We start from the raw sequence: 12,688 nt of genomic DNA, 5'->3' as shown, positions 1-12,688 counted from the left end.
GTGACTATGAACAAAGAAGTCTCTGATTCGGTTCTTGGCTGTAGGCTAGGGTTACCATCCGTCCGGCTAAAGGAGGACATGTCCTCTTTTTTAATCATTTTATTGTATCCGGCAGGCACTTTAAAAAAATTTGAAATGTCCGGCATTTCGCATTTCAACAAGAATTAATATGAATATTGAATAATGTGCGATATTATGCATAGAATATCTAAACAAATGGTGAAAACCTATGAAAGAATTTAACTGCTTTCAATAGTTGAAGCTGGAACACATAAAAAACATAAAATATGATGACCTATTGACATGCATTGAATTCTTATACTTTGAAAATGTCGCTATTCATGATTCTAAGCTATTTTATCAAGTTTATTCTTCAATGTACAAAGATGTGCCAATCAAGTTAATTTGGACAAAGATTTAAGTTAAGATAAACAATTGTGCAAATTCTTCAATTCCAGTAGTTCTGCGAGCACTGAAACTTTCTCAGAACTCTTAAAAATATGTCAATTCTATGTATTTATCCCAAGTCACAATGGAAGTGCTGAGAGAGTATTTTACCTAATATATGCCCAATGGACAAAAGAACGAAATCGCATACTAACAGAGACAGTCACAGGTATCATCGTGGTGAAGTATAATTTCAACGACATGTCCTGTGATCAGTTCCATAGTTATTTGTTAGAAGATAGAAGTTTGTCTCTTCAGGCCTTTATGCACAAAGTGGGCTCCAATGATAAGTAGGGTACAGATGTATTACTGATCCAGCAACTAGTGAGAAAACTAACTAAGGTGAGCCACTATTTTTATCTTTAATTTTGTTCATACCAATTTTTAAAAAAGTCCTCCTTTTTTCAGCAATGTCCTCTTATTTTAGATTCCGTGTCCTCTAGAATTTCTTCTCATAGTAACCCTACTGTAGGCTAGAAAATTTTCAGAAGGATATTGTCTGACACGGAGTCCACCCAGCATCGTGATTGAAAAATTGAGGAGTCACTATAGCTGTCGAAATTCGGTCACACAAATAATAACACCTATAGGGACTAGCAGCAGTGACTATGCAGCACTCCCATTCTGTCTTGCAGTTACGCAGTTGACTGCTAGGAAGGCATGTATTGTTAGTTATTCAAGAGATGACGAGCGGAAGGATTGTGACCTTTATGCCTGTGGGTGCTGATTATGTAAACATCTTTCAGATAAGCATCCCTGTAGCGAGCTTATCACTCATACCGAAAACATTAGTTACAATAAGCGTATGGGAATTATTGCATGCTAATTATTTTAATAAATAACTATTAATAGGCCTAATCCCTTAATCTAGTATGAAGAATTATAATTAATTACTGTAATAACTTAATTATTTACTTCCTAAACACAAGAGCAATGATTAATAAATGATAAATTCTGCATAATTGTTAAAGGATAATATTGTTATTGCGTCACATAGAGCAATCGTACTACCCTCTGCCGTTTTATCCCACGCACCATCACATCGGGACGACCCTTGTTCTATGTAGCGCCATGCTGTTGGAATAAGGTAAAGAGAGTAAAGAGAAAGAGTAGAAAGTGAAAAGGGAATGAAAGAAATTTGGAAAAGAAAGGATAAGAAAACATAAAGAGAAATTAAGCTTAATGAAAATGGAAGAAATAAAAAAGAACGGTATAGAAATAAAAGAAATGGATGAAATAAAAAAGTAAACAAAATGATCATGTAATGTTGGGAATCGATTACAAATGTTCACTGCAGCATGGTACATAGGCCGGGGATGTGAGCTAGTACGAGGACATAGACTTGATTCTGCGATCGATTACGGGAATAACAATGTAAACATAAACAAATCTGGACAGCTCTAAAAGTAAATATACTCTACATAGCATTACAAAGATATATTTTACGTACCTTTCGTTATATGCAGAAGAGTTATCATAAAATTATTCGCGGGTTTGAATTTCCTCCTTTCTTTTCTTGTGCTACAATGTCTCTATATATAATATCGCTTGTAATCTCGTATGTTTGTATTACATAATTTACATATAATGTTCCCATCATTCACTTCAAAACATTTACCAAATTCCGCTGCAAAAATATGCGCTTGAGAAGCTTTAATCTTGGGCATTATTATTCAGTAGGTACACTGTTTACGCATGTTAAGGTAGTGACTGGCGAACAGGGTATTCAGCAGGTATTCTGTGTACGCATGCTAGAGTAGTGACTGGTGAACGGAAAGTAAACTTGAAACTACCGTAACGCACCCTATCGGTCCCCAACATTAAGGGTGCTATTCATAGACATTTCGCTAGCCCGGGCTACGAGCGTGCTAAACAGGATTCATATCACATCATATCGCTGACACTGATTTATGAATACGAAAAACGTTAGTTAGTTCGCTGATCATCCACCGAAAGCCCGCGCTAAGAATGTCTATGAATACGGCCCTAAAAGTCTAATCCTGAGAAAGGGAAGGAAAACCAAACAAAATAAAATTTATTTTTAGAGGAAGTAGAGAGGTAATACACAGTAAATACATTAAAATAGAGATAGAAAATGGAGAATAAAAGGAAAACTAGGAAAGCAGAAAATCGGTGATAAAAAGAAATGAAGTGACAAGAAAATGGAATCAAGAAAAAGATAAGAATGGAATGAGAAAGAAATTAAGAGAAAAGAAATGAATGGAGGAATTTGAGGGAAAAAGAAAACATTCTGGAAAGGAAAGAAAGGATAGGCCTAATAGAAGGTAATAAAACTTTGAAGGAGAAAAGGCAGCTGAAAGGCATAGGATGGAAAGAAATGAAATGAATGTATGAAAATGAGGGGGAAAATAAGGAACGGGGATGAAAGTAAAGCGATATGAAAACCAAAGTGAAACGATAAAGAAAAATCTTTTTAGAGAAATTGAGTAAAGATTAGGAGAATGAAATTAAGTAGAAATAATATTATGAAACGACGAAGAAAGACTAGTATATGTGGAAAAGATGAGAGAATGGGGAAAAGCGGAGGACAGGCACGTGATTTGGTAGAAATTCCTTTTATACACAGTAGGCCTACCGTAATTATAAAATATATTTGTCATCATTGTAACAAAGACAAATTTAGAGCGATTATAAGACCGCTTATATTTCGGAAAACCTTTAACTTAAGATAGGCTATATGTATGGTTTGTTGTGTTGCAGCTGTCTTGATGTGTGAGAGCACGCCGCCATGCTGCTGAGGCAGGCAGTTCCTCTGCTCGCCGCCACACTGCTACTGGCGCCACCTCGGCAAGCCATCAAACAAGATGGTGAGTAATCGCTGTCATTATTTCTTTAAATACTTCATATGAAATGTATAAGCTATATAAGAGAACTTTGGGGGACTTGCTGTATTTGTTGACTCATGTCTGCGATTGAAACAGCATGCTTAATTGTGTTTGTTTTGTGTAATGAATTAATGGAATATTATGATTATCCGCTAAACTGGAGAATTTGCTACGGTATCTTTGAACCGTGCCGTTACGATTACGACCAAATTAAACTAAATACACAATGTCACCAACATAAGGACATGACGTTGGTCTGTGGCGTCGTTAGAAGGAGAAATTTGTTCTTTTTCTCTACCTCCTTCGTTCTAAACATTACTGAGAGACAGCACCACTGTTAGCGACAATATGTACTTGCGTAAATATTGCAAGTAGATTACGTGTCTTAGATGAGGGGCTCGCGACAGGAACAGTTTTTGTGTGGCGCATGCGCGGACCTCTCATGTAGTGGCAGCGTAATTCTTACTTGACGATGGTTAGGTTTGGTTAGTTTAGGTTTTTATTAACCAAGTCCGCGTATGTGCAGACAGCCAAGATGATCCTATCGGTCATGGCCCTTATGATAGTTTTTGTTTCATAGTAATATTGATAAACAATATGATGAAAGCGGTGAATAATTTCATGGGCACTAAAAGTTTTCTTCGTGAAAGACGAGGTATTTTCTCTAGACCACAAACAAAACGGCAACGCGGTCATAATTACGTACTTAACGCTTTGGCGAACATGAAGCGGAAATTTACTTTCATTCCCTGAAAAACACCTTTTTCCCCCTTTATTTCGTTGTGATAACCTACTTTTAGATCTTACTGCATCTGCATTTTCTTTTGGTGCATTCAAAACACAGCCGTTGTACTGCATAAAACTTGCACTTGACTAATGGAGTGATTTATATAGAATATATATGTATTTAAGAATATAGTCGCGAATTTTACTACCACCATTTCGATTGTCTTTTGTTTGACACGGCTCAGTACGGCCCGGTGACTAGTGGCCAGCGAGCAACGTCGACTACTGACGTTGTCTACCGTGCGTATTATCCAGTTGTTCCTTATTATCATATTCCTCTCACTACAGTACCATTACATGCAGTGCTCGAAGCGGACTGAAACGATGTTCCGGTTCGTGAATTTCAGGAACCTTCCTGTTCCGTTTCGTAAGAAATCCTTCTAATTTTGCATTAATCATAAGCTTATATGGTATTTCAATACTTTTTTGCACAATCACGTTCTTTTCGCATATTTATCGTCATTGTTGCATGCCATGAAACTTAAAGATACAACACGTTCAATGATTACTACGGAAACACTGGGAATAACAGTTCAGTAAGTAAATTACTTACAACACGTGTTGTAAGTAAATTCTCTACTAGCTTGACATGCAGTCACTTGTAAATTAAAAAGGAACAAGAATTGTGGCAGAACAAGCTGTAACTTTATTTATTAACATTAAAATTGAACGTGAAGTTTGAACAATTGTTAAATGTTATGGGATTAAGACTGTCATTCTCTTTGAATAATTTTTCCCTCGAAATTATTCAAATCAACTTTACAGGGAGTTATACCTGAAAGCTTGATTTGCGTCATTCTCTTTATTTATTAAAAAAAGGTTCAGACACTTCAATTTCGTATATTGCAATAGCTTTTTATTTATTTGAACAATGCGCACATATAAAAGACAAGTCGTAACCAAAAAATAAAACAGAAGAATATAAAATCACTGTCACCTAGAAAATTACATATTGCCTTTAACGAAATGACAAACATTCAATTCAAAATTAATACATAACTAAAATACATAATAAATAAAACGAAGATATAAATTATGATTGGGCAAAAAATAATATGGGCGTAAGTGCATAACAGAGTCTCTGGAATAAAAAAAACTCTGCTCAAGCACCTTGTTTTTTTATATATATAACTTTCCTTCGTCTCTGTTATAGAACACTTACCAATATACTATTTCAGTTGTGTGAATTAAATTGTTAAAAATATTGGTGACACTGCCGGCACCGTCGATAGGCCTACTGCTTTATTGCATTATAGCATTCGTATTAATTCACAAAACTCTTGCGGCATGCCTTTGGTATGTTTGAATTGTGTATCATTGAGGTTCTGAATAATAACGCGGCGTTAATGAGAAATCCTTCATCATTCCTTACCGAGTTAATGGCCAGACGTCATAGGCACTGCTAGGCAGTGACACAAATTTCTTACTGTTTGAACTGCGACCTGAGTATTGATTTATCCATTTCAAAAATTTTGAGGAACAATTATTCAGTCACAAGGCGGAAAATAAGAAAGATTGGAGAATGCTGGGTTTGTAGTGAAAGACCTACTATTGGGCAGAAAACTATGAACGAATGAGTGTAGAGACGGAAATAATTTTCTTTCGCTAGTAATGTATGCGTCGAAGTAGACTATTAAAGATGCGTAGATTTTATTCAATTCCACATTTTTCTCGGCTGAATGGAGCGACTATTAGTTCGTGGTTCCCGTCTGTGTAAATATAAAAGGGATGAACATTTTCCAAGATTTCTGGCCGAACTTACATTAATTGATGAGGACCGTATATAAATATTTCATTGTAGTACTCGGCGTCATTTCACTGGCCATTAATTCTCTCGTCGTCGTCAGAGCGTTCCGGTCCTTGAAAACTTCCATTTAGAGCCCCGATTACATGTGTTCTTGATTGGAATTGGAAGGGTTCAGAGCCATAGTGGGCCAAGCGCCATTTATTAAAAACGGACAAAGCAAGCGTTAAAGTTAAGTGAATACCTTAGCTTAATGAAAATTGACATATCATTTAGTTTTAATGTATATACTTTATATTACTTGCTATATGTTTCCATTGAATTGTGGTAATAACTTCATTTTAACCATTGTTTTCTACGGTTTTAGTAAATGGCGCTTGGCCCACTATGATTCTGAACCCTTCATATGGTGCAGATTATTTGACCGCGGAGCCAGTTTTTCTGCGTAGTAATTATTTTGTTGATAAAGAGAAATTATTATTTTATAATGAGATCCCCACCATTAGTGATGAAATGAAGAGCATTCGAGAAGATGGGAGGGAGGTTTCCTGTAAAAGAAAAAAAAAAAGAATTCTCCTTCTCATATTTAACATACTCGTAATAAACAGAGGTCAAAGCAGAAATTTCACACTTCCTATGCCATCTATTATTTTTTTAGGAACAAGTAACTACTACACCGTGCATGTAATAAGTTACAGGGTGCGAATTGACGGGGAGGATGCCAGGGATCGTACCCCCTAGAGAATTTGGATTCTCCTGCTGGAAAGGTATTAATTTATTGCTGTCGGGGAAAACATTTATCCCTGTCAGGGACAGCATTTATCTCCTTGAGGTGACTAATTTATAGTTTTCGTATTTTATGTATTTTTAACAACGATTCTCCTTTCTTCTTTTAATATAGTTGAGCGTGACAACAATAGGAGTCAGCCAACATTGTTAAATGGCTACTTCACAGTAGAAAGGTGCAAAGTGCCAAATTTATTAAGAGTATTTTATTAACAAATAACTTTCGCTATTGAACAATTTTAAGAATGTATTTTTTTATAATTGAATTGACAGTGCTTGCGATAACTTTTCACCAATCTTTATCAATAGTTTGATGATAAGTACTATTAAAACTAATACACTGAAAGACAAGCAAACTTCAGAATTTATGAATGGTTTTAAGTCTCATAAACATTTCGTAGGTACTATGATCCATGTATTTTCCACAGATCTGTTAATTTCTGCAAATACTTTCATTAAAGTGGTTTTGTAGACTGGAAGCAAATCACCCTCACCATTTGAAACGGAATATCGCCGACTTTCATCATGATTAACATACGTTCTATGTCGACGTCGTTGTAGTGGTATGGCAGTAAAGAGAGCCAACAGAAATGCTGATATTCTTGAATAATCTTGGTCATATAACTTAGAAAATAAAGCTATTTTCTACTCGGGCCAGTTCACTGCATTTTATTCTGCAGTTTCATGTCACTTACAATAAAAAAAAAAGTGCTAATTTAATTATATTTCCTCCGTTTTCTGGATTTTTAACACTAGAAATTGAAAAGTTTAAAACAAACCAGCTGTGTCATCTAGAGGTAATATATATTATATCTCTGTGATTCATAGCCCTACATTACTTACGTATTATGTTGTATTGTATATAAGACTTACCTATTCTGATCTTCCTGTTCGTAAAAAAACACCACGGTATATAATCAACAATGCCTTTTGTCATAACTTCACTATTAACACGACATATAAACAACGGAGGGTAATCAAAACGAATGACACATTGCACCTTTGTTATGAGAGAGCCCTGGTAACTTTGCATATTGTCATCTTTTGGTAGTCTCAATAACACTCTACAATCTTCTGTGGACCTAGTCCTGTTCATATGTAAATGACCTTTGGCAAATTGCAACATTCTAATGAAATATCACTTTTTTTTGTAGTTTTGGCATTTAGCACCTTTCTACTATAAAGTATAAAATTCTTGTGGACAGTATTTCTTTTATCGATAGTTAAAATTTGTAATCCTCCCATCTGGAGGAAATTTTCAATTCGCACCATTGCAATTTTTAAGTTCTGACATATTATTTGAATTCAATGGTATATTATGATGCATGCTACGTTTCTTGTAGCTTGGCTTTTCGAGGGCCGAAACCGAAATGAACTCTTGCATTAAGGCTTACTTTGGCCTTTTGTGTCCTCTACATATGCGATGATGATACAAATCCCACAGGTGGTCTCAATGATATTCGGGAATCAGACTTTGACATTCTGCCTCAACTCTGACAGAGCCAGGCAAACAAGTACGTGGCAAACACCAAAGCCTGGAGCCCCAAACCCATCGTATTTCAGTATCGGAAAGCCGAACTAGCCCCAAGACTCAATCTGGGCTATTTTTAACTAGTGTAGATGATAGATAAATGAAGAGAACGTGGAGAATGTTGATGAAATGATAGGGGGAGGGAGCGCCCCGAGAAAAACCCTTCTGCAGAGTCTGCTTTGTCCACCACAAGCTCCATCTAGACCTGGCAGGGAATCGCTTGAGCAATAGACGCGGCTGACCTTTCTTTTAGAGCCAGTTGTTGAAAAAAATTATTACATTACATTTCCATTATAGTCATTGATTTATTTAACGATACTTTCAGCTGCAGTGTATATTAAAGCCTTGGTTTTTCTGAAGTGACGCATGCGACGTGCGAGGTGCGAAGCCCGCCTCGCACAAATTTGGACTACACGAGAGATAGTGAGTGGTTTCTATAACTGCGTGATGCGAGGTCTGCACACCACGCAGCCATAGAAACCACTCACTATCTCTCGTGTAGTCCAAATTTGTGCGAGGCGGGCTTCGCACCTCGCACGTCGCATGCGTCACTTCAGAAAAATCAAGGCTTAAGCGTCGAAATTCAACGCGGGCTAGAAATTCCTGACAAAATTTTCCTAGATCCTTCTATCAAGACAAGGTTCCTTTACGTGTCCTAAATTTACTGCAAGAGACCCGTAGCTTTATTGTTGTTGTTGTTATAATAATAATAATAATAATAATAATAATAATAATAATAGTAATAATAATAATAATAGTAATAATAATAATTATTATTATTATTATTATTATTATTATTATTATTATTATTATTACTAGCCGTACCTGTGCGCTCCGCTGCACCTGTTAGAAATAAATATAAAGTAATTGCATAATTAAAATAGGACGTTTGATCCAGGGAACATTCGTGTTTGAGAGAAGGATAAATCGTTTAATATGTTACTTAATTTAAATTGTATTTAAATAATTAAAACGCGGTCATTTTGGCCCAGAGAGCAATCATTTGGTGCAATGACAATTCCTTTAACATGTTTCTTAATTGTTATTACATGCAACCATAGTTTAATGAAGATTGACATATCATTTAGTTTTAATGTATATACTTTATATTACTTGCTATATGTTTCAGAAGTTACTGTAATAACATTGTAGAGTTATGTCCATCTAGAGAAACTACGCTTTCCAATGGTGAAATAATAAACAATTAATTAGCTTCCGATATCACTTCATACAAACATAGAAATATTCTCTTAGGCTATGTTTAATAGCTTTCGATTGTTGTTGTCCAAGGCCCCTTATAGACGAAGTCATTTGATTTTATTTCAGAACAGCGCCTTAGATGGCATTGGTATTGTAATTTTAAAACTCATTTATCTCATTAAATATCAGTCCTATCAAAATTTTGTATGGAATAAAACTTATCGGAAATTATTTAAAAAAAACGTTTGTTATGTAATATTTTTCTTGAAAATCAGTAATAAGCGAGATATTTCGATTTATTTAATTCAGGCCCTCTTATAACCCCCCTTGTAAATAAAGTATTTTGAATGCCATATAGCCTAAAATCTAAGTTACAACGAACTTAATGTATATTCCAATTTTCATATAAATCGGTTCAGTCATTATAGCGTGAAAAGGTAACAAACATCCAGACAGACAGACAGACATACAAACAAAAATGTCAAAAAAGCGATTTTCGGTTTCAGGATGGTTAAGTATACATGTTAACACCAATTATTTTTGGAAGATTGAAAATTACCAGAAAAATTTCGGCTACAGATTTATTATTATTATTATTATTATTATTATTATTATTATTTTATTATCATAGTGAAATTTATAAGCTTGTACTTGCTATTTGGAAAAAGGTAATTGTACCAGAACAATGGAAGGAGTCCATAATTGTACCTATTTTTAAGAAGGGAGACAAGACTAACTGTAGTAACTTTCGAGGAATAGGCCTATCACTTTTGTTAACGTCGTACAAAATTTTGTCCAATATTCTTTTGCGAAGATTAACTCCATATGTAGATGAAATTATTTGTGATCATAGTGCGAGTTTTAGCGTAATAGATCGACTATATTGATCAGATTTTTTGTATTCGACAGATATTGGAGAAAAATGGGTGTATAAGAGTACAGTACATCAGCTATTAATATTTTTCAAAAATGCATATGACTCGGTTAAGAGAGCATTTTATATAACATTCTTATTGAATTTGGTATTCCCCAGAAACTAGTTCGATTAATTAAAAATGTGTCTCAGTGAAACGTACTGCAGAGTCCGTATAGGCCAGTTTCTATCTGATGCTTTTCCAGTCACTGCGGACGAAAGCAAAGAGATGCACTATCACATTTAGCCTACTCTTTAACTTTGCTCTAGAATATGCCATTAGGAAAGTTCAGGATAACAGAGAGTGTTTGGAATTGAACGAGTTACATCAGCTTCTTGTCTATGCGGATGAAATGAATATGTTAGGAGAAAATCCACAAACGATTAGGGAAAACACGGACATTTTACCTGAAGCAGGTAAAGTGTTAGGTTTGGAAGTAAATCCCGAAAGACAAAGTATGTGATTATGTCTCGTGACCCAAATATTGTACGAAATGGAACTACTATAAAAATTGGAGATTTATCCTTCGAAGAGGTGGAAAAATTCAATTATCTTGGCGCAACAGTAACAAATATAAATGACACTCCGGAGAAAATTAAATGCAGAATAAATATGGAAAATGTGTGTTATTATTCTGTTGAGACGCTTTTGTCATCTAGTCTGGGGCAGGGCATAGTTGCGCCCCACGGTCAGATAAGATGCAGCAGATAAAAAAGGGTCCCTGTTTTGTGGGCGTAGTTGCGCCCCGGTCCCATCAGGTAGAGAAAAGGGGCAGTGCATAGTTGCGCCCCGATGAAAGAGGTTGAGAAAAAGACATTACGGGAACTCGAGCCTCGTAATCAACCAACCTTACTGATTTCTTATTCGATTTAATATTCATTATCGATACCGTTAAAATAAACACCATAAAGTTGGTAGTATTTTATTAACTGTTTTTCTATTGTTTATGCAGTGATTATCAATAGCCTACCGTTAAAATGAACACCATGCAGTTGGCAGTACTTTATTAACTAACATATTCAAATGAGTGAGCCGTTGGAATATGCGGCCTTATCAGTTTTGACGTTTTATTAGTGATTTTCCCACCGTCTAATAGTGAGGTTAATTTAAAATGAATGTTAAGTTTAGTGAAACGGGTAAAGTGTTAATAGTTTACAATGGTTCTAAGTTTCAATTTTCGAAACCCTGTACCGTAGGGTTAAGATCTCGGTGTACAAACAAAAAATGCAGTTCATTTATTGTGTGTGATCGATAAAAAAGTGTTATTTTAAATAACAAAATTGATCATATGCTAGGCCTACCTGATTTCAATGCAGCTATCACTGTAATATTTTTAAGTAATTTATTTATTTTATGACAATCACTTTCGTGTGTACTATGCCCATCGGGGCGCAACTATGCCATGTCCATTCTGCTACCTGATTTCTTCGGGGCGCAACTATGCCATGTCCCTTCTGGTACCTGATTTCTTCGGGGCGCAATTATGCCATGCCTAGGCCTCCCAATTGACCGCGGGGCGCAACTGTGCCATACCGCTAGTCTGCTGTCAAAAAATCTGAAAGTTAGAATTTATAAAACAGTTATATTGCCGGTTATTCTGTATGGTTCTGAAACTTGGACTCTCACTTAGAGAGGGGAACAGAGATTAAGTGTGTTTGGGAATAAGGTTCTTAGGAAAATATTTGGAGCTACCAGGGATGAAGTTACAGGAGAATGAAGAAAGTTACACAACGCAGAACTGCACGCATTGTTATCTTCAGCTGACATAATTAGGAATATGAAATCCAGACGCTTGAGATGAGCAGAGCATGTACCACGTATGGGCGAATCCAGAAATGCATATAGAGTGTTAGTTGGGAATCCGGAGGAGAAAAGAACTTTGGGGAGGCCGAGACGTAGATGGGAGGATAATATTAAAATGGAAAATGGAAGGCGAACTTAGTGCAGTGTCCATTTGGGAGAACTTTTACGTTTACTCCATTTAGCCGTATTCTTACTCACACCAGCTCATTAAGGTTCATTTACAGAATAATCATCTGCGCCAATCTGTTAAATAGGAGACATTGAAAAGCTCCACTGAAAGCTGTTAGATCTTTTCCGCGTCTGATTTTATATTTTGGTAGAATTTTAAGTTCAGTTTGAACAGAAATTATGTGTCACTGCATAGTAAACTGTAATATTTACTTCTGTCATTATTGATAAGTAAATAAAATGTTATGTAAAGTCTGACTTGTTAAAATTAATAAGTACATTAGTTCAAATACATTATGCAGAGTGAGTCAAAAGTCAGGAACCATAGTGTTATTCACACAGCTTGTATTGTCTGTATGATATGCTCAATATGGTGATTCTCTTCAGCAAGACACGTTCACCCTTGGAGATGGTGTAGGTCACGAATCTTCGTGGAATAACCAGTGCCTTCAAGTGTCCCCAT

At 35.7% G+C, this 12,688-nt stretch overlaps 1 protein-coding gene across 2 annotated transcripts in view; it reads left to right on the top strand.

Moving 5' to 3' along the window:
• LOC138715328 (uncharacterized) overlaps nt 1–12,688 on the top strand; it is a 1,341,767-nt gene that overhangs the window by 649,426 nt on the left and 679,653 nt on the right. For both annotated transcript variants that reach the window (XM_069848117.1, XM_069848119.1), the window contains one exon: nt 3,169–3,275. In XM_069848117.1, coding sequence (XP_069704218.1) covers nt 3,197–3,275 — 79 coding nt within the window. In that variant the 5' untranslated portion in view covers nt 3,169–3,196. The remainder of the gene's footprint in view (nt 1–3,168; nt 3,276–12,688) is intronic.

Source organism: Periplaneta americana, chromosome 15 (genome assembly GCF_040183065.1).
Source record: "Periplaneta americana isolate PAMFEO1 chromosome 15, P.americana_PAMFEO1_priV1, whole genome shotgun sequence".
Classification (NCBI taxonomy): Eukaryota; Metazoa; Arthropoda; class Insecta; order Blattodea; family Blattidae; genus Periplaneta; species Periplaneta americana.
Note: the sequence above shows the minus strand (reverse complement) of the source record. Positions and strands in the feature narration are given on the sequence as shown.